We start from the raw sequence: 23280 nt of genomic DNA, 5'->3' as shown, positions 1-23280 counted from the left end.
CTTGTGTAAAAATGCTTTTAATTCAGTCTTGAAAACACACAGACGTTTTATAGTTATGAGCTGCAAATCCGCCCCCCCACTTTTGTGTTTTGCAGAAGTTCATAGATTTTGCTGACAATTTTAAAAGAAATGCTTAATGATCTAATGATTACCATTTGGTAATTAGCTGGAGTAGCATTTCAACATGCATCTGATAAGCTTTGGCTCGGTTAACCAGCATCCTGGAAACTAAAGTCATAGTGATTCTGACACTGTTCTTGTCTTCATATTCTTGCTTTTACTTGGGACCCCAAGACATCTAGCTTTTGTGATTCTGCCACAATATACCATCCCCTGAACATCACTGATGGCAAAATTATCATCACATAGCTTTCCCCTCAAGCTCCTTAGTTTTCAGTCATTATCAACAAAGAGAGAAACGTTGAAGGTACTGAGAAGTCTAGTGCTTACAGCTGGTTGCAGCAATTTCAACTTGCGCAAGACCCCATGTTTGTGAAAACAAACCAAGAATCTCTGAACGGGATGTAATCAACCTCCCATCTACTGAGAAACACTGCAAAAATGACTTCAGCTGCCAAAAATAATAATGTTGTTTACAAGCAGCTCTTCCTAGGTCTAAGGAAGAACTAGCCACACATGTGAGTTTACGCTGGATTCCGACGAGCAAGCAAAGAAGAGGGCAAAGCTTACCTCCCTCCCATAAAATACACAGTATCGGAACCCACGGGAAGCTGGGGCCCGTTTCCAAGGTGCTGGCAATATTGAGGGAGATTCGTATCCACAGAAATCTAAACAGTAAGTGACCCCAGAGAAAAGAATTCTATTTGGGAGCAGTTCTTTGTGGCCACTTTCCCTCTGTAACCAAGCTGCCCTGTCTTGTGAAGGCAGAGCTGTTAAATACCTCTTAGTCACCAGCCCCAAACCAAATCTTTCTTTTTTTCAAAATATTATTTGGCAGGTTCCTTTAAGGGACCTCAAGAGCTTGGGAGGGAATATTCACAAATGACCCTTTAGAAACGTTTCATCACAAAAGCCCTGCACCTACCTCTGGTTGAGCTGGCCGATCAGTCTGCATGGGCTGGATGTGAAAAAAGACCCGGGGTGATGGCTTCTCCAAATTTACCAGAAAGAACGAACCTGGGATGCTTGTCGTTTAAGTGTCTCTAAACATGGTTTGCATAGCTGGATCTCTGCTTATCTGTGCCTTTCGGCTTTCGCTTCCATACATGGATCTGTTCCCAACAGTAACTCCAAGCTGTCGAAAAGAAGCTATCTGGCAGCTCTCCGCTTCATCCAACACATGGATGATAAAAATACACATATAGAGATCCTTCCAGCCAGGCGCATTTCCCACCCTGCCATCCTGCCACTATGCCTTTTCACAAACACACGTTCAGATTGGCATTTTTACTCTCTAGATGGTTAGAGAACAACCAATTTTTAACCTGATTCCCACATAGTGTTTTCAGGATGTGGGTTTCCTGAGCTTTGTGAAAAGAGAGATGTGATTACAGTTCCTTACCAGGATTTTCATCCTTAAAGATTTCAGTGATAAGATACAGGTATGAGACCCAAAAAGCATTAGGAAATGAATGGATGTCTGAACAATGGATTACATTGTTCAGGGATGAATAAATACATAAGGTATTTCTTTAACCAGGGATAGTTGTTAATACTCTGGATAGTTTGTCTTAAAGAAACAGTCCCCAGCCTTTCTGGCACCAGGGACCAGTTTCATGGAAGACAATTTTTTCATGGACTGGGGTTGGGGGGTGGGTGGGGATGGTGGGGAGGAATGATTTCAGTATGATTCATGTGCATTACATTTATCGTGCACTTTATTTATTATTATTATTACATCAGCTCCAGCTCAGATCATCAGGCATTAGATCCTAGAGGATGAGGACCCCTGTCTTTAAGGATAAGGTAGCAGCAGCAGGTCAAAGTAATCAAAATCTCTAATAAGAGGAGGAAAGGCCAAGTTCTTACTGGAATTGCTTCTCACTAGGATAATTGAGGCAGTTCTAAAGAAGCGACCATCGGTTCGAGATTCAGGAAACATTTTTTTCTTTAATGTTAAAGAATATAAACCTGAATAGAATACTAATTACTACATTTGTTAACTTCAGTGGTACTCTAAATGATACATAGCTGTGACTTACATTTTAAGTGGTGGGGGTCGGGGGCAAGGGGAACAAATCCTGCTCTGTGTGGTAGAGAGGTGATGCATACTCCCTTAGGATGCCCAGTTCTTTTGAAATCTAGCTTTTCAGGTGTTTAAGCTTATCTGCCTCTCTATTTTCTCAATTTGTTGTTACTTATGTAATAAGAGGTCAAAATATGGAAAGAGAGAGAAAGAGACCTTTCAAATAACATTTTCCCATCGGTTAACTTTTTCAAAATCACGTTAAAACTCCTTAGAGTCTCTCGTTAGAAAAAATAAATTTGAGACACACAGGCATAATTCATTTTAGTATATTGAAATGAGTTTGCTTAAAATATTCCAGAGGAAAAAGGGAGAGGCAGACAAAACATGACTAACAAAATGATCATATTTGCAGATAGCCTATAGGTACACCTATCAACCTGTGACTGGAGTTCATTATTATCTTCTCTATCTCATGTAGGTTTTAATATTTCTATAGAAGAAAAATAGAGAAGGATACCTAACTGATATATTTATGGCAAGTTAGAGCACTCCTAAGTTTTAGTAATCTCTGTGTAATAACACTAAGGTCAGAACAATGAGAGGCAAAGTTGTTTTTTGTTCAAAATATTCTGAAATTCCAACCTCTCTCGCCCTCCCTACCAGCAATTACGTATATATAAATAAATATATGCATATAAATATTACATATATAAATTTAATATAGTTATAACATTTTTCTTTATATGTTTATATAATAAATTATATAGATCTTCATAATAAATTACCTAGTATTTATATAATAATATATAGTCTATATAATAATACCTAATGAAAATTAAGATTGATATTTAACAAGCTGACCAATGATAGGCATGGTAAAAGATGACTTTTCCCAGGAGTTATTCATCACCCTCCCTTCCCTTGCCTTTTCCTACTGTAGAAATTCAAAAGCAAAGCTCTTCTTTTCTCATCCATTGCTGCTAGGGATGACCATGTAACACTGTTTTGGCCAAACAGGGGTAAACAGGAGTCCCTTGGTGAGACTTCAGAAAAGGGTTTTTTTTTTTTTAATTCACTATTTGCAGGGCAGAAGTAGGGACACAGACACAGAGAACAGACTTGTGCACACAGGAGGGAGAGAGTGGCATGAATTGAGAGTGTAATGTAGAAATATATACATCACCATATTTAAAATAGATAACCTGTGGGAATTTGCTATAAAACACAGGAAGCTCAAATGGGGGCTCTGTGACAATCTAGAGGAGTGGGATTGGGTGAGTGGTGGGACGGAGTTTCAAGAAGGAAGGGGACATACGTATGCCTATGGCTGACTCATGTTGATGTGTAGTAGAAACCAACATTATATTGTGCCCTCCAATTAAAAAATAAAAAGGGACAGGATCAGCTTTTACCCATCTTGTCCTTTTGCTACTTCCACCTCGTTCCTTCTGAGAGAGCAAATTCAAGGCTGAAATTGCAGCTGCCATTTGGTGACCAGGAGGGGACAAGCAGAGGGACAAAGGCCTGGAAAGCAAGGAAAGTGAACCAGACAGACAAAAGAATGTCAGTTCTTGCCAGCAATCCTGAGTCGCTGTAGCAATCACAAGCTGTCCGCCTCTTATCAGTGGAGAAAAATAAAACCGTAATGAATACAAGATGGGTTCTAGATGATCAACTCAGGATTCAAATGAAAGACAATGCTTTGGTCCTAGCTCTGTTACTTACTAGCTATGTAACATTGGTCATATCACAAAGTTCTGATTCTTCCTCTGTTAGTTAGTCAAGAAAACTCTTGACCTTCTCACCCTAGAATTATCCTATGAGTTAATGTGTTTGGCATTGTTTAGTTAATATGCAGAGCAGTTACTACATTAGGACCCACAATGACTATGTATACCAGGGCCTGGGAGACTGCTCTGTTCAAAGAACTCACAGACCCTTTGATAGGCTTAACTTAAGACCTCTCGGAATTTTTAGCAACATCCAAGGTATGAGAAGCTTGTGTATTCCAAAATGCGTTTGCCCGTTTTGGGTTGGCCAAACTGAGTTGGCATGTTCTTGATGAAGCTTGCTGTGGAAGTGGGCCAACTTCCTGCTTAGCTTGGGTAATCAATACTCTTGGCCGGGGAGATTTTCCTCAACTCTGGAAGATGCCTTGGGGTATGTGTATAAGGAAAAATTCTCTTGTTAAGGAGGTTCGAGTCCTATTATACTTTCAGGGAAAGAGGTTAAACTGGTCTTCATGACACTTGCAAATGAGGAAATCAGGATTTAATGTATTGACATCAAAAAATTTGTTTAACTCCATAGAGAAGTGCATCTGGGCATGCTCTCTCACTATGGGATAGTTTGCACAGGCTGTTCCTTTCAATGGAAAGTTCTGTACCTTCCCCCAAAAGTAGGCACATTCATGCATATACTTTACCTTTTCTGCCTGATGAAGGTATCCTCAGGCTTTTAAGATTCAGCTCAGTGTCTCTTCCTTTCTCAAGTCTTTCCAGACCTCACCACCAGATATTACAAGGCACATATGGCATACTCTAGTCTCTTCTGACCTCTCCACCCTTGGCCATTAGACTGTAAGCTCCTGGAAGACAGGGGCACCGTATTATTTGTTCTTGTATTTCCAACATTCAATGCAGTGTCTCTTCTACAGTAACTTGACAAGTTTGCTGAATAATTACATGGATTAATACATGAGTGAAAAATGGACAGATGATAATTAACTCTCAACTAGTATTATTAGCCTGGCAGCCCTCCCTGCTGTTTAAGGTATAAGAATCTCAAATAGGGACTTCACTCTTAGTCCAATGGTTAAGACTCCATGCTCCCAATGCAGGGGGTTAGGGTTCAACCCTTGGTCAGGGAACTAGATCCCACATGGCACAATGAAGACCCTGCATAGCCAAAAAAAAAAAAAGAGAATCTCAAATATCCCACTGACCATCTGGATAGTGTCTGCCAACTCAAAGGAGACAGAAAAACAGAGTGTCAAAAAATATCAACATCATTTTGGTTTATCTGGACAAATTATCTAATGTTTTCAGTTCCCTAAAGCAGCGGGCCACAATGTTAACACAGATCATTTAGACTGGATGTCTGACACAAATTAGTAGTATTAAAGAGAGAGATAAGGATTGTAATGTTTAAAAAGAGCAGAGATATTCAATTTTTGGTGGTTAAAATATTTTCTTCTTTTGTCTAAGGACATAAAAGAAATCTTTTATGAAAGTCTTATTAAGGCATATAGCAAGTTTTAAAAAGTTTCAAGGCAAATTATTAGCAAACTCAGTCTATCTTTCAAGATGAGGAATAAGTTAAAGCAATTGAACACAGTTCTTACTTATCCTTGAAGAACCACTTCAAACATCATTTCTTCTAAATAGATTTTCTTGACTTGTTCCCAGCATCACCACTGACACAGTGATTAAATTTTTTCTCAGCATAATGTCCAAACTTCTCTTATATTATTGAGATATAATTCACATGCCAGACTATTTGCTGAGCCACTGTACAATCCAATGGTGTTTACTATAATACATTTGCAGATATGTGCAACTATCACCGCAATCAATTTTAAAACATTTTCATCTCATTCCTGTCCTTCCATTCTCCTCAGCTCTAAGGAACCAGTAATCAACTTTCTGTCTCAATGGATCTCTCTATTCGGGACTTTAATGCATTGTCTTTTGTGTCTGGCTTCCTTCATTTAGCATGTTTTCAAAGTTCATCCATTTGTAGCATGAATTAGTACTTTATTTCTCTTTTTGACTGAGTAATATTTCATTGTGTAGATATACCCTATATTGTTTATCCATTCATCTATTAATGAACATCTCACTGTTTTACACCTGTTGGCTATTATGAATGATCCTGCTATAAATATTTGTGTAAAACTTTTTATATCAACATGTTGTAATTTCTCTTGGATGTATACTTGGGAATGGAATTGTTGGGTTATATGGTAATTCTCTTCCAAGGTGGTGCTAGTGGTAAAGAACCCACCTGCCAATGCAGGAGATGTAAGGAATGCAGGTTCAATCCCTGGATCAGGAAGATCCCCTGGAGGAGTGCATGGCAACCCACCACAGTATTCTCGCCTGGCAAATCCCATGGACAGAGGACCCTGGCAGGCTATGGTTCATAGGGTAGCAAAAAGTTGGACACAACTGAAGCAACTTAGCACGCACACATGCATGGTAATTCTATGTTTCATCATTTGAGGAACTGCCAGATTATTTTCTAAAGCAGTTGTGGCATTTTATAGTCTCACTAGCTGTGTATGAGCGTTCAATATCTCCATACAATTGTTATATTTTTTGTTCTCTAACTTTCTCATTCAAGCTATGCTAGTGTTTGCAGAATGGTATCTCACTGTGGTTTTGATTTGCATTCACTGATGACTAATGATGTTTAACAGTTTTTTCCTGTACTTGCTGGTTATTTGCACATCTTCCTTGAAGACACACCTATTCAGATTTTTTGCCCACTTCTTTATTGGGTGGTCTTTTTATCATTCAGTTGTAAATGTCTATTATATATTCCAGGTACAAATTTATCAGCTACAGGATTTGCAAATATTTTCTTGCATTTTGTGGTGTTTTGTTTGTTTGTTTTACTTTCTTGTAAAAGTAAGTAAAAGGGGCACTCTAGGGGGTGTTGAAATATTGATGAAGACCAATTTATTTTTTCTTTTGTTGCTCATACTTTTGCCAAATCTGAAGGCATGAAGTTTTCTGCCTATGCTTTCATCTAAGAGTTTTATAGCTTTAGCTCTTATGTTTAGGTAATTAATCCATTTTGAATTAACTTTTCTGTATGAAATGGACTTCATTCTTTTGTAAATTGATACCCATTTGTCCCAGCACCATTTGTTGAGCATACTATTTTTTTTCTCATTGAATAGTCTTAGTAATCCTGTTGGTTGTCAGTTGACTTTAGATGTACTTATTTAGATTTGTATTTAATTTATTTCTGGAGTCTCAACTTTTTCCTATTGATCTATATGTATGTCTGTCTTTGTTCCAATAAGACACTGTTTTCATTACATTATTTTGTAGTAAGTTTTGAAATTAGGAATGAGTTCTCCTACTTTTTTCTTCTTTTTTTCATAATTATTTTGACTATTATGGGTTTCTTTACCATCTGAGCCACCAGGGAAGCCCTATTATGGGTTTCTTTCAATTCAATATGAATTTCAGAATCAGACTGTCTGTTTTTATAATATAGTCAACTGAATTTCTAATAGGAATTGTGTTAAATCTGTAGGTCAGCTTTGAGAGTACTGCCATCTTAACAGTATTCAATCTTCTGATCCATAAACATGGGTGATTTTCATTTATTTAGATCTTTGTTAAATTTTTAAGAATATTTTTTAGTTTTCAGAGTATGTTTTACACTTTTTGGATAAATTTATTTCTAAATATTTTATTCTTCTGCTGCTATTGTGAAACGAATTGTCTTCTTACTTTCATTTTCAAACTGAAAATGAAGCCACCTGGACATTTGTTTTCTTTACAGGTAGGTTTTTTTGAAAACTAATCTGATCTCTACACTTGCTATAACTTTACTCAGATTATCTATTTTTAAAAATTAGTTTAGTTTCTTAATGAGTCTTTTGAGGAATTAGTCATTTCGTCTAAGTTATCAATTCATTGGCATACAATAGTTTATAATAGTCCTTTCAATCATTTTTATACCTGTAAGATCAGTAATAATGTCCCCTCTTAATGTCTTGAGTCTCTTTTCTTCTTGGTCAAGCTAGCTAAATGTTTGCCAATTTATCTTTATAATTATTACATCTCTCTGATGAATTGGCTCCTTCTCATTATAAATGGAAGTGTTGTAGCATGTTTGCCTCAGATTTCTAGCTTAAGTTTTGGGTGGATGATGGCACTATTTAAAGCCAAATTCTTAACTTGCCATTCCCCGTTCAGCATTTTTCAATACTTACCCAGGCCTTTCAGGATAAAATATAAATTTCTTAGTTTTTGAAAATGTTCTGAGAGTTACTTGTTCACATCTTAATTACTTCTCTGGTCAGTCACCATCAAAGTTTCTCTCATTTCATTATAAATGACTTGGTGTATATGTGCGTCCTGGCCAGTTGCAAAAACTTGGTTTTCTTCACCTGCTATTTTCCTGCATGTCTTTTGCCTACACTATCATTCATTCTCTTCTTTATTTAGCTAACTCCTTGAATTTCAAAGCTCAGATCAACTGTTCTCTTCTCTGGGGAGAAGATTCTTCCTCTATTGTTTAGGTTTTTGAGGCATATTAGGCCTACTTCGTACAACCCTGACATTCCACTCAATAACTGTAGGGTAATTATTATTTTGTTGGTTAGCTTTTCAGTTAGGCTTTAAGTTTTATATAGTCAGACAATAGATTTCATTTTTACTTGCATCATTAAAACATCATACAATAGGTGTTCAATACAATGTATAACTGAATAAGGGACTAAACGGACAGATGAATAAGTTATTCTCAATTCAAAGAATAAAAAAAGATTTCATGGAATAATTGCCTGGCTTTGAATTATACTCCTCACTCTTTTTAAAAATTGTATTTATTTGTTTTTGGCTGTGCTGGGTCTTTGTGGCTGTGCTGGGTCTTTTTTCCTGAACGGGCTTTTCTTTAGTTGTGGCAAGCGGGGGCTACCCTCTAGTTGAGGTACGAGAGCTTCCCATCGCAGTGGCTTCTCTTCTTGTGGAACACGGGCTCAAGGGTGTGTGGGCTTCAGTAGTTGTAATGCATGGGCTCAATGATTGTGGATCCCAGGCTCTAGAGAACAGGCTCAATGTGGTGCATGGGCTTAGTTGCTCCACGGCATGTGGCATTTTCCCAGACCAAGGATCGAACACGTGGATTTTTTACTACTGAGCCACAAGGGAAACCCTATACTCCTCACTCTGAAGCAGGGTTAGGACGGAGACAAGCATAAATCACATACCAGGTACATGTGTCCTGAGACCCTGAGTGAATAATGGTGAGAAGGCGGGGGGTTCAGGCAGACAAAGTGTTGGAGTAATAGCTGAGATGCAACATGGTATAGAATATGTTTGGCTAGTTGTGCGGGGTCCACTTTGGCTGATTCTTGGGGTGATTGTAGGGGATAGTGGGACCCAAAACCCCTCAAGTGGCAAGCTTATCATCATTTTGATTTTGAATGGGTTAAATGGAGGAGTTATGGCATTGTTGAAATTGCTGAGACTGGAGCTAACATATACACACTATATTTAAAACAGCTAGCCAACAAGGACCCATTGTATAGCACAGGGAACTATATTCAACTGTCTGTGATAAGCAATATGAGAAAAGAATTTGAAAAAGAAAGAGTATTGCGTATGGATAGGCTTCCCAGGTGGCACGAGTGGTAAAGAACTCACCTGCCAATGCAGGTAGAGGTAAGAGGCGTGGGTTCGATCCCTGGGTCAGGAAGATACCCTGGAGGAGGGCATCGCCACCCACTCTGTTATTCTTGCCTGGAGACTCTCATGGTCAGAGGAGACTAGAGGGCTAGAGTCTACGGGGTCACAAAGAGTCAGACGTGACTGAAGCAACTTAGAACATGCATAACTGAATCACTTTGCAGTACACCTGAAGCTAACCCAATACTGTAAATCAGAATGAAGTGCTGGGGCTTCAGCTGGTTTGAAAATTGATCTGCTATGCTAATATGATTTCTGGCTTTTTAAATTCTGCCCAGAGCATTGGAAAGCAGAATCATTGTACTTAACATAATAGATTGCATCTAAGAGGTCTCTTACCCACTCCAGTGTTCTTGCCTGGAGAATCCCAGGGACGGTGGAGCCTGGTGGGCTGCCGTCTATGGGGTCGCACAGAGTCGGACACAACTGAAGCGACTTAGCAGCAGCAGCAAGAGGTCTCTTAAATAATTCTATAATATAATAATTCTGGCCCTATACAACAGGCATATTAAATTTACTTGCTGTATTTATTGTTAAAATATTTGATTATTTGTGTTATACATCCTTGTATTTCAGATTACATGATTTGGTGATTTGAAGCTGTTATTGGAAACTTGACTCTAACTGAGCTGGCAGTATCCAAGAAGATGATCTTGGGTAAATCCGTTTCATTTTTGCTCTCTTTGCAGGGTCTGATTTTCTTATTCTGTGCCATTTGAAAATGACAGGCCCTCTTGCTTTCACTTCTTTCCAAACTCATGTCCCATGATTTATAAGAAACATTTTGTTATTATCTGCCAGGTTATTGTTCAAGGTTCTACTTGTTGTTGTAGGTCAGTTGCTAAGCTGTGTCCAACTCTTTGTGACCCTGTGAACTGCAGCATGCCAACCTTTCCTGTCCCTTCACAATCTTCCAGAGTTTGTTCAAACTCATGTCCATTGAGTCAGTGATGTCATCCAACCATCTCGTCCTCTGCCACCTCCTCCTCTTGCCTCATTATTTCCCAGCATCAGGGTCTTTTCCAATGAGTTGGCACTTCCCGATAGGTAGCCAAAATATTAGAGCTTCAGCAACAGCTTTTCCAACAGATATTCAGGGTTGATTTCCTTTAGGATTGACTGGTTTAATCTCCTTGCTGTCAAGGTCTGTCTAGAGTCTTCTCCAGCACCACAGTTCGAAAGCATCAATTCTTTGGCACTTAGCCTTCTTTATGGTCCAACTCTCACTCCCATCATGACTACTGGAAAAACCACAGCTTTGACTATATAGACCTTTTTTGGCAAAGTGATCTCTTCTTTTTAATACACTGTCTAGGTTTGTTATAGCTATTCTCCCGAGGAGTAAGCATCTCTTAATTTCGTGGCTGCAGTCCCTGTCCCCATTGATTTTGGAGCCCAAGAAAATGAAATCTATCAGTTTCCACTTTTTCCTCATCTATTTTCCATGAAGTTATAGGATCAAATGCCATGATCTTAGTTTTTTAAATGTTCAGTTTTAAGCCAGCTTTTTCACTCTCTTCTTTCATTTTCAGCAAGAGGTTTTTTAGTTCCTCACTTTCTGCCATTAAAGTGGTATCATCTGCATATCTGAGATTGTTGATATTTCTCCCAGCAATCTTGATTCCAGCTTGTGAATCATCCAGCTCATCATTTTGTATGATGTACTCTGCATATAAGTTAAATAAACAGGGTGACAATATACAGTTTTGACGTACTCCTTTTCCAATTTTGAACCAGTCTGTTGTTCCATGTCCAGTTCTAACTGTTGCTTCTTGTCCTGCATACAGGTTTCTCAGGAGGCTTGTAAGGTGGTCTGGTTTTCCCATCTTTTTAAGAATATTCCACAGTTGTGATCAACACAGTCAGAGGCTTTAAAGTAGTCAATGAAGCACAAGCAGATGGTTTTTTGGAATTCCCTTGCTTTTTCTATGATCTAACGGATGTTGGCAATTTGATCTCTGATTCCTCTGCCTTTTCTAAATCCAGCTTATACATCTGGAAATTCTCAGTTCACATATTGCTGAAGCTTAGCTTGAAGGATTTTGAGCACAATTTTACTAGCATGTGAAATAAGTGCAATTGTACTTTAATTTGAACATTCTTTGGCATTGCCTTTCTTAGGGATTGGAATGAAAACTGACCTTTTTCAGTCCTGTGGCCACTGCTGAGTTTTCCAAATGTGCTGGCATATTGAATCCAGCCCTTTAACAGCATATTTTAGGATTTGAAATAGCTCAGTTGGAATTCCATCTCCTCCTCTAAGCTTTGTTTGTAGTAGTGCTTCCCTCGGCCCACTTGACTTCACACTGCAAGATGTCTGGCTCTAGGTAAGTGCCCATACCGTCGTGGTTATCTGGGTCATTAAGAGACTTTTTGTACAGTTCTGTGTGTTCTTGCCACCTTTTCTTAATCTCATTTACTTCTGTTAGGTCCTTGCCATTTTTATTCTTTATTGTGCCTATCTTTGCATGAAATATTCTCTTAGTAACTCCAATTTTCTTAAAGAGATCTCTAGTTTCTCTAATTCTATCATTTTTCTCTATTTCTTTGCATCATTCACTTTAGTAGGAAGTCAAGAAATACCTAGAGTAACTGGCAAGTATGGCCCTGGAATACAAAATAAAGCAGGGCAAAGGCTAACAGAGTTTGCCAAGAAAATGCACTGATCATAGCAAATACCCTCTTCCAATAACACAAGAGACAACTCTACACATTGATATCACCAGATGGTCAGTACTGTAATCAGGTTGATTATATTCTTTGCAGCCAAAGATGCAGAAGCTCTATACAGTCACAAAATCAAGACATAGAGCTGATTGTGGCTCAGATCATCAGCTTTGTATTGCAAAATTCAGGCTCAAGTTGAAGAAAGTAGGGAAAACCACTAGGCCACAGTTATGATCTAAATCAAATCCTTTATGAATATACAGTGGAGGTGACAAATAGATTCAAGGGACTAGATCTGGTATACAGAGTGCCTGAAGAACTATTGATGGAGGTTCATAACATTGTACAGGAGGTGGTGACCAAAACCATCCTTAAGAAAAAGAAATGCAAGAAGGCAAACTGGCTGCCTGAGGAGGGCTTACAAATAAGCTGAGAAAAGAAGAGAAGCAAAAGGCAAAGGAGAAAGGGTTAGATATACCCAACTGAATGCAGAACTCCAGAGAATAGCAAGAAGAGGTAAGAAAGCCTTCGTGAATGCACAGTGCAAAAATTCTACTTATGAGCCCCCAAACAAAAGAATAAAAAGCCTGAAGCCATCTCAAGTTCCTTCTGGGTGCCAAGGCGTCTAGCCCATCATAGGTGCCCAATGATACCCTCTGCCTTCGTGTGACACACGAGGACGTCCCTTCCATGCTGGTGGTGGTGGTGGTGGTGGTGTGTGTGTTGGTCACTCAGTTGTGTCTGACTCTTTGCGACCTCATGGATTGTAGTCCACCAGGCTCTTCTGTGCATGAGGATTCTCCAGGCAAGAATACTGGAGTGAGTTGCCATTTCCATCTCCAGGGGGCCTTCCTGATCCAGGGGTTGAACCCAGGTCTCCTACATTGCAGGCAGATGCTTTACTGTCTGAGCTACTAGGGAAACCCATGCTTGTGGTAGAACATTATGATTATTACACAATTCAGTTCTGTATTTTATTTAAAAAATAAGGAAAACAAAACAGTATTCAATTATTTCTTGCTGTCTATTGGGACTGTAAATTCTCCTTTTCAGAGTGGATTAGAATCTTCCTGACTTCAGAATCTGAGCCCATTATGTACTTTGTAATCTATAATACCTAACATAGTGTTCTGTTCCTAAATAAATGACTTCCTAAAGAAATAAATAATTTTGTAAAGAAATATTAAGTATACTTCTCTTAGTTCTCTCAGATTTTGCTATTATTAAAATTATTTTTCACCAGATACTATTAAAAATCAGTGGTTAAAAAGCTTTACTAATTGTAATAGTGTATCATTTAAAGTCTGTTCTAAATTCCTATATAGACAGCCTCATTAAGCACGATTATGTCTATGGGCTTATCTCTGTGGAACAGGCAGCAATATTAACGCTAAAAGAAAGTACAATAAAGATGTGGGTTTTTTGGGACATAGGTTTTTTTGAGTTATAGCAGGCAGAGCTTGAAGAGATGAACTAAAATTAGGGTAAGCAATTTCAAGGTATTTTGACTAGAGTTGTTGGACAACTGAGCAGAGAATGCCTTATTACCATTCTCTCTCAATAGCGTAGTTGGGCCCCAGGGAATACATACATATACATATACATATATATATATACACACACACATACACATACACACACACACACACACACACACACACACACATTCCAAGGTGGCACTTATTGTAAAAAACTTGCCTGTCAATGCTGGAGACATGAGACACTGGTTTGATCCCTTGTTCAGGAAGATCCCCTGGAGGAGGGCATGGCAACCCACTCCAATATTCTTGTCTGGAGAAACCCATGGACAGAGGGCTATAGTCCATAGGGTCACAGAGTTGGACACAACTGAAGAGACTTGGCATGCACACAATATATATAATATATATGTTAAATTATATATTAATATTTATATATAATGAATATTATATATATATATATACTTTTTTCTTTTTTTGCAAGGAGGGTACTTTAAAGGCACTGATGAATGAGAAGCCATCCTGTCAAGCTGGCTGGGACCAGATTAAATCCAATGAGGCTGACACTAACTTGGGGTGAGTGAGTGGTTATCATGGGGCTGAAAAGTAGGAAAGCATTTCTTCAAACACACCTGGCCATTGGTCCCAAAGAAAAAGTGAAGAGACTTTGCAAAAACTTCAGGTTACAAAACATTTCTTAGGATCTATCCATGCCCGGAGCCTCATCAGAGCCATCTAAGTCCATCGATTATTATATGTGTCATCTAAGCTATTCATTAACTCAGGAAAAAGTCACAGACAAGTGTTTAGAAAAATGCACAGAGGTTACATGAAGATGTATATTTTTCCAAACCAGCACTTATGTTAAGGTATGTCAGAACTATCTACAAGTTACTTTAATGGGACCACTTTCTAAATGCAACAAGTTCAGTAAATCACTCTACTTTTCTTTGTCTTTTCATCTTGCATGTAAAATTTTAACCACAGTGGAGGGAGAAAATCTTTGGCCCAAAAAACAAATGTCTTATCCACAGATACAGGTAAAGGGAAACATTGTTGCTTCCTACTCCGGTGGTGGTGGTGTGTGTGTTGGTCACTCAGTTGTATACTACTCTTTGTGACCCCATGTACTTTAGCCCACCAGGCTCCTCTGTCCATGGGATTTCCCAGGCAAGAATACTGGAGTGGGTTGCCATTTCCTACCCCAGGGGATCTTCATGACCCAGGGATTGAACCCGCATCTCCTGCATTGCAGGCGGATTCTTTATCCCTGAGCCACCATAGAAGCCCAAGATGGAAACCATAGCTCTTCAGTGATGGCATTAGTCAATGTGATTTGTTTTTAATTTGTTACAGGGTCAAATATCACTGGTAAGTGGCATAAAATGCTTCAAAGTATTCCTGTGCTTGTGCAGTTGCTCTAAGGACTTAAAGAGGGAAATCTTAAAGCAACGTGCTCTGATCAAGAAACAGCTGGCAATGGCAGCAACCTGATATGGAGCCATCAAGAACTGAAGGTTTATTTTGAATGAGAGGTGTTGTCCAGCTGTGAGACTGAGTGATGGCAGCTGAGAATAAGTACACAAGCAATCAAGACTCCAGGTATGAAGTTATTGAGACTGTATCTTGTTTTCCTTCTTTTTCAGCTATTGCATCCATACGGCTGCGTTCAATCCTATCTGTGGAGGAGGAATAAAGTTCTTCAGTTTATTCTTCTTATTAACGACAGTTTCTGAGCTGTCATGATTTGGAATTATAATGATAAAAATGGCTCTTTCAGATAAAAGAAGCAATATATTCCAAAGTCAAATTATGTATTGGACAGGTAAGAATGCTTCATCATTAAATAGTCTTTAATAAGCTTTGCCATTAATTTTTTATATTAGTTGTTCTCCCTTTTCTGTAGTTATATAGCTTTGAGCCAAGTCATTTCATTCTTCCTGGTTTGTACCAAAGTCACAATTTTATTGCAATAGACCATATGAACTGCTCAATTAATTATTTGTTTTTGAGCAATCTAAAATTGCAACATTTTCTATTTGATTGCCACTTTAGGAGTTTGCAAAGCACTTTAGCATGCCTTATTTAAATTAAAGTTCACCGCAACATAAAGATATTGTCCAAAATATGTGGTTTTTAAGCCTCATTATTTTATAGTCATATTCCATGTATCATATCCACATATCATAGACACAGAGACAGACAAATACAAATACATACCTATGAAAACCATATTCCCCAAATTTATGCTTTGTGCTTTCTTTTAGGGTTTTCTTATCAATATAATTAAAAAAACCCTCTTCCTGTTTGTATTACAGAAAAAACCTATTTGATGATTCAGAAATTTTACCCTGTTCCTTTTTTGGTTCTTATAATTATGTAAGGCACTGATTGGGCCAGTTACCACATGGAATATGAATATGGATAAGATAAAATTCTTTACTTCAGTGAGATTAAAAGTCATTTACTTTCTTCACCCAATCCTTCCCAACCAGCACTTTCACTAGACAATTTCAGTAGGAAAAAAAGGTACTTATTTTAGAACCTGGGGAGGCAAGCTGGAGCCTGGGCAGATTTTCCACTTGTTGGAACTGTTTTGACCTTGCCTAAATGTACAACACTCTTTTTCATCTGGTTGCCTTTATAATGCAAAGGGCAGAGCCAAATGGCTCAGAGCACAATCAGTGGGTCCAGAGTATTGAAACACTCTCTCAATGACAATGCCAAGTTACTTTTTTGTTCGTGAAACACTTGAAAAATGAGAAAGAACAGCAGGCTTTCAAGAGAGAACTGAGAGAGTTGGTTCCCAATGCTTTCATTACCAAAAGAGGGTGTTAAAATGCATAGAAATGTTAAATCTCTACTAAAAAATATCAATGAATGACACATCCAGTTGCAGCTCATTCGACCTTGATTTAAAAATCATTTGCAATCTTAAAATAGAATGGTTCTGAAATATAAAAAGTATTTCAGTTTTACCTCCTGAGTGTGAATGTATTTGAAAAACCAGAGGGGAAGCTGTCAAAGGGAAGTAGAATATCTGTACCACCACCTACACTCTCTCAAACAAAAATTATAATGTAGTTGTACAGAAGTATGTTCTAACGGAACACTCATTTTGTTAAAATGTGTGTGGGACCCTGTAGGTTTAAAAAGTGCCAGGTCTGACCATAAGATAAAATAATAATACCACTAGTTGGTATTCATATAGCATTTTTCTACTGAAGACCCTAAAATGATTTATGTGTATAATTCAATCTTCTGGTTGTGTTATTTGGAATCTTAGCCAGTATGCTTTTAATACATCAAGCAACCTGGAAAATGATCAAGCCTCACTGTAGATGAAGTTTTTAGGGATTTAATTTCTTGTTGCAAACCTGGGAAATAAGAGAGTAATGATCCCTAAACCAAGGCAACTCTTGCACGTAGGCAACTTCTCCATAGACTGTTGCTACATGTGGTATGAAGGACACCATTCAAAGCCCCCACAATGTTGCTGCTACTGCTGCTGCTAAGTCGTTTCAGTCATGTCTGACTCTGCGACCCCATAGACAGCAGCCCACCAGGCTTCCCCGTCCCTGGGATTCTCCAGGCAAGAACACTGGAGTGGGTTGCCATTTCCTTCTCCAATGCATGAAAGTGAAAAGTGAAAGTGAAGTCTCTCATTCGTGTCTGACTCTTTGCGACCCCATGGACTGCAGCCTACCAGGCTCCTCCGTCCATGGGATTTTCCAGGCAAGAGTACTGGAGTGGGGTGCCATTGCCTTCTCCACCCCACAATGTTACACTCCATTTAATATGCTGCCAAGTAACAAATTTCAAGGCAAAACTTTAACTCAATCGTTTCTTTGAAAGGTTCAGTGTCTCTACTCAGAAATGATAGAGGATTTATTCAAAAAATTAAAATCTGATGAAGAGGCTACTTGAGAATTTCTAGTATTGCAGCAACATTTTATACACATTTTTTCTATTTAAAGCACTTATATTTCACATCAAGATTGCTATTTTAAGGTTAAGATACCATGTTAAAGAACTGTTGTGTCCTTATGATATGAGGATTGATGTAAGATAAAGCACTTCGTTGCCATGGGGATCAGTAAATAGTCTTGATCTGGGATACTAGTTTCCATTGCCAAGACATGGGTGGAATAAGGTGGTTCCCACAGACTCTGTTTTCTCTAGACTAAAAATACTGTATGATTTCTATTAAAGGACAATTAAAAAATTTCCTGATGGTTTTGCTTAAAGGAAACATACCCTATCATTTTCAGAACAATTAATCAGTGAGCTCATGAGGCAGTATTTTGAGATTATATTTGTATGTAATATTAATTATGCCCACACTAGGTTGTATCAAAGGTGCTGTAGCAACTGCCGCTTTTTTTAGTATTGTTTCATGTGGTCTTAGAGAAGAAATAGTTTATGAAGATATAAACAAAATTATTTCTTTTAAGTTTGACAATATAAAGCTTAGCGCATTGAAGTGAACCCTTTAAAAAAAGTGTTGGTTTGCAAAATACTGTTCCAAACTGTTGTGATGAACATGAATTCTATTAATATTGCTTTTATGGCCTCTAGTCAAAAAAGCCAAAGCCTTGCATTTTTCCCCTTAAGCTTATTATTAAATAATATGTCAACATAAATTTAATTAACCTGTGTGTGTATATATATATGAGGTTATAGAACTTGCAAAGTGATTTTACCACCAATCATTTTGCCTGATGTATGTCACCATTTTCTTAGATAGGCAGAGCTGGTAATTAGTTACTAGTCTCTTTTTGTATGGTGAGATTCAGGATTAAAAAGATAAAAATGCTTGCCTAAAGCTACGTGGAAAATAAGAGTATGTTTGAGCACCAGATCCCAAAATGAAAACTACTCTCCCTATTCTACTGTAATATTATGAAAACAACATACATCATCTCATTCAGTCATTTCCTATGAACTCTATCGTTATATCATCAAGACATGAATTTGATTCTGTGACAATAACACTAAAGTATCATCTGAATATTGAAAATTTGGTTGAACTAAATAGCAGTGAATTATAATTATCCATTGGCTGGGGCTAGGAATTCTACACATTGTCCTATAAATTAGAGTATTTATTTTAAGAAAATTTGACACACATTGAAAGAAATCACTGCAGATGGTGACTGTAGCCATGAAATTAAAAGACACTTGATCCTTGGAAGTAAAGTTATGACTAACCTAGACAGCATATTAAAAAGCAGAGACATTACTTTGCCAGCAAAGATCCATCTAATCAAAGCTATGGTTTTTCCAGTGGTCATGTATGGATGTGAGAGTTGGACTATAAAGAAAGCTGAGCGCCGAAGCATTGATGCTTTTGAACTGTGGTGTTGGAGAAGGCTCTTGAGAGTCCCTTGGACTGCAAGGAGATCCAACCAGTCCATCCTAAAGGAAATCACTCCTGTATATTCATTGGAAGGGCTGAAGCTGAAACTCCAATACTTTGGCCACCCGATGTGAAGAACTATTTGAAAAGACCCTGATGCTGGGAATGGCACCCCACTCCAGTACTCTTGCCTGGAAAATCCCATGGACAGAGGAGCCTGGTAGGCTGCAGTCCATGGGGTCGCACAGAGTCGGACACGACTGAGCGACTTCACTTTCACTTTTCACTTTCATGCACTGGAGAAGGAAATGGCAACCCACTTCAGTGTTCTTGCCTGGAGAATCCCAGGGACAGGGGAGCCTAGTGGGCTGCCGTCTATGGGGTCGCACAGAGTCGGACACGACTGAAGCGACTTAGCAGCAGCAGCAGATGCTGGGAAAGATTGAAAGCAGCAGGAGAAGGGAACGACAGAGGATGAGATGGCTGGATGGCATCACCGACTCAATGGACATGAGTTTGAATAAACTCTGGGAGTTGGTGATGGACGGGAAGGCCTGGCGTGCTGCAGTCCATGGGGTCGCAGAGTCAGACACGACTGAACGACTGAACTGAACTGAAAGTAACTAATTTTAAGTTTTGTTATAAACTCTGCCCAAATCAAATTTAATTTTCCTACTCAGAAGGTGAGTTTCCTTTCCCTTCTGTTTTTTTTATCCAATGACCTCTGTGGCTTGTCAGCCTTAGTAAGTTTATCATTGTACAACTTAACCTATTTGGGGGTATTACTTTGATGGATGTCAAGCTAACACAGCCAGGTTTAAAATATTATTGTTATTATTCCTCATGCTGTCTTCCTTTAAGGTATGTGCTTTATATAGGGTATTTATTGGGCTATTTCCAGTTTTAAATGAGTGTAATTCATCAAGGGAGCAACACAAGCTAAAGAACCAAAGTGTATGCATATTGATGGACTCTGCTTCAGGAGTTTTAAAATACGTGCTTTCCTCTATTCAAACATCACTCTCTTTCATGCAGGCTCATCCCTCTCTGAACATCATTTATAAAAGCTGTCACTCGACTCGATAAGGGACTCATTTTTCTCACCTGCTCCACAGGAGAGGCATCTGCTGGTTCCTGATACCCAGGTCCCTGGAGTTAAATGCTTCATGTCTCTACTGTCTTCCTTATTATCTTACCCTTTACTTCTATGAGCCACCCCCATAACTTTCCACAATCTTAATTCTCTCCTTAAATAATAGAGTTAGTTTCTTATGTTTGCAACCAGAGAATCCTGCTTGCTGTAGAAGAGTAAAAAGTAGCTTTTTAATTAGTGCTTCCTTTCTCTTTGAGCAATACTGTAAAATAACCCACTATTTTTGTCACTGGGCAATATTTATTATAGCAATATTATCGTTTTCTTAAATTACTAACATTCATTTACTGAGATACTGTGCCTTTTGCTTGAATCTCACAATGTTTTTCATAACCCATTTTAGGAGGCAGCCCCAGTGAAATGTACCTGTTTATCAAAGCTCCCTACAATCTTTATTATTTGGAGCTATGGGTCCCAAACTGTATCATCTGGATTTGAGATTCACTCATTTGGGTAGCACACCACTTGACCAGGCTCATTTAGGAGACAGAGAAATTGAAGTTCTGGTTACCTAGGTATATCTCTAGGTCAAAAGTTGTTTCTCTTTTCTCCAGCCTAGCAATCTGTTTGCTCTGCTAATTGAACTACTCCAGTCAGATCAATACCATCCCTTATCTGCAGTGAGGCAGGTAAGAAATCCATTCCCAGGTGGTGGATGAGCTGCTTTTCCCTCCTGCATGCCGGCCTACTGATGTAAGTCTTAGCATAACAGATGCTACTGGCAAAAGGTAAGTGTACTAAAATGAGAGCCATGTCCTTGCTGAGTTCCTTTACTCCTGACAGAGCATTAGTATTTCCCCCTCAAAGATCACCATTGCTGCTGCTGCTGCTGCTGAGTCGCTTCAGTGGTGTCCGACTCTGTTCGACCCCATAGACGGCAGCCCACCAGGCTCCCCCGTCCCTGGGATTCTCCAGGCAAAAACACTGGAGTGGGTTGCCATTGCCTTCTCCAATGCATGAAAGTGAAAAGTGAAAGTGAAGTCGCTCAGTCTTGTCAACTCTTAGCGACCCCATGGACTGCAGCCTACTAGGCTCCTCCATCCATGGGATTTTCCAGGCAAGAGTACTGGAGTGGGTTGCCATTGCCTTTACCAATTCAGTTTCTAGGAAGCCTATATTTAGTTCAGGGCTAGAAATAAACACAAGCATCTCATATCCACTCTTTATCCCTTATCCTTCTTAACATCTTTAAAGGAGGAATGATGAGAACTTATGAGAAAATAAGTTGAAAACTTCCTATTTTTTCCATTAAATCCAGTCCTCCTGTGTCCCTATGTCAGTCACGATCACAATCATTTGCACAGTGACCCAGGTTGGGAACCAAGCTTTCCAACTGGTTACTGTGCCTCCTATCTGGAGTTCTTATTCTTCTATGTTGTATCCAGTATGATCTTTGCTTGTTTGAAATGGACGGTTAGGTTGCTTCCATGTCTTGACTATTGTAAATTGCACTGCAATGAACATTGGGGTGCATGTATCTTTTCTAATTGGAGTGTTCCTCTTTTCCAGATATATGCCCAGGAGTGGAATTGCTGAATCATACAGCAACTCTATATTTAGTTTTTTAAGGAACTTCCACATGGCTCTCTTACAGTGGTTGTATCAATTTACATTTCCACAAACAGCATAGGAGGGTTCCCTTTTCTCCACACATCATCCAGCATTGTTATTTGTAGACTTTTTAATGATGGCCATTCTGACTGGTGTGACGTGCTATATCATTGTAGTTTTGATTTGCATTTCTCTAACGATCAGCGATACTGAGCATCTTTTCATGTACCTGTTGGCCATCTGCATGTCTTTTTTGGAGAAATGTCTGTTTAGGTCTTCTGCTCATTTTTTGATTTTTTTGATACCAAGCTATTTAAGTTGATTGTATATTTTGGAAGTTAAGCCCTTGTTGGTCACATTATTTGCAAATATTTTCTCTAGTCTATAGGTTATTTTTAAATTTTGGTTGTGGTTTCCTTTGCTGTGCAAAGCTTTTAAGTTTAATTAGGTCCCATTTGTTTATTTTTGTTTTTGTTTCCATTACTCTAGGAGACAGATCCAAAAAGATATTGCTATGATATATGTCAAAAAGTGTCCTGCCCATGTTTTCCCCTGGGAGTTGTATAGAATCTGGTCTTACATTTAGGTCTTTAATCCATTTTGAGTTTATTTTTGTGTATGGTATTTGAGAATGTTCTAACTTCATTCTTCTACATGTGGCTGTCCAGTTTTCCCAGCACCACTTATTGAAGAGACTGTTTTTTCTCCTTTGTACAATGTGATCTTTACTAAGTCTGGATCTGATTTTATCACTCTTCTGATTTAAGTCTTACTGTGGCTTCCAAGAGCTTTGTGGTTACTCTCAACTTCCCCAGCTTGCTATACAAGTTCCTTCCTGATTTGGTATCTGCTTGTTTCTTTCAGCTTATCTTCCAGCACTGTCTCATAAGCACCTTTCGCTCTGGTCATATTAAACTATTTGCCTCTGTCCTCAAGGATTTCATAGATGTAATTCTCTCTACTTCAAAATATTCTTACTATTTTTTATCTATCCATTACATTTTTGTTCTTCAAGACCAAGTTTTGAAAAGGAACCCTTCTGATCTCTTAACAATAAAGGTGTGTTTTCCTCTGTGTCTTCAATTCATCCTCAGCAAATATTTTAGCACCTGTCACATAAGATTACATTGTTGGGGACTTGCGTGGTGGCCCAGTGGTTAAGACTCTGCAGTTCCAATGCAGGGGTCAGGGGTTCAATCCCTGGTCAGGGAACTAAGATTCTTCATGCAGCATGGCATGGCCAAAATTAATAAATAAATAGAGATTACATTGCTGATTTACAGCTCTGGGTCTTCCACTGGATGTGAAACTTTAGGAGAGGAAAAGAGTGTATCACTTTGTGTTTATATGCTCCAGTACCCAGTTGTGTGCATAGAATATAGAAAGTCATCAAATTTCCTTCGGGAATTAAAGGAGAAATTTGAGAGTTAATAAACCAAGTAGATAGATGATATAGAGAAATGTAAGTCAGCCAGGAAGGCAGAGTTGCAAAG

At 38.6% G+C, this 23280-nt stretch overlaps 1 protein-coding gene and 1 long non-coding RNA gene across 7 annotated transcripts in view; one reads left to right on the top strand and one right to left on the bottom strand.

Annotated features, from left to right (window-relative positions):
* SLC8A1 (solute carrier family 8 member A1) overlaps positions 1 to 1241 on the bottom strand; it is a 463121-nt gene extending 461880 nt beyond the window's left edge. For 2 of the 3 annotated variants that reach the window (XM_070379679.1, XM_070379681.1), the window contains exon 1: positions 1046 to 1241. Coding sequence is in view for 1 of the 3 variants with exons in the window: in XM_070379681.1 (XP_070235782.1) it covers positions 1046 to 1075 (30 nt within the window). In the remaining 2 variants the exon portion in view is untranslated. The remainder of the gene's footprint in view (positions 1 to 1045) is intronic. The other variant, XM_070379683.1, reaches the window with a different exon arrangement.
* LOC138989911 (uncharacterized) lies at positions 630 to 21168 on the top strand. Of its 4 annotated transcripts, XR_011466102.1 has the most exons (7): positions 630 to 795; positions 10156 to 10236; positions 12596 to 12762; positions 14209 to 14300; positions 15371 to 15549; positions 19012 to 19766; positions 20119 to 21168. It is a non-coding gene; the product is annotated as an uncharacterized lncRNA (long non-coding RNA). The 4 variants fall into 4 exon arrangements; XR_011466099.1 differs by having other exon boundaries at positions 19012 to 21167; XR_011466101.1 differs by lacking the exon at positions 12596 to 12762 and having other exon boundaries at positions 19012 to 21166.
* Positions 21169 to 23280: the final 2112 nt, after the last annotated feature.

This window comes from Bos mutus, chromosome 11, assembly GCF_027580195.1.
Source record: "Bos mutus isolate GX-2022 chromosome 11, NWIPB_WYAK_1.1, whole genome shotgun sequence".
NCBI classification, from domain to species: domain Eukaryota; kingdom Metazoa; phylum Chordata; class Mammalia; order Artiodactyla; family Bovidae; genus Bos; species Bos mutus.
This window is presented reverse-complemented; position numbering and strand designations above follow the sequence as displayed.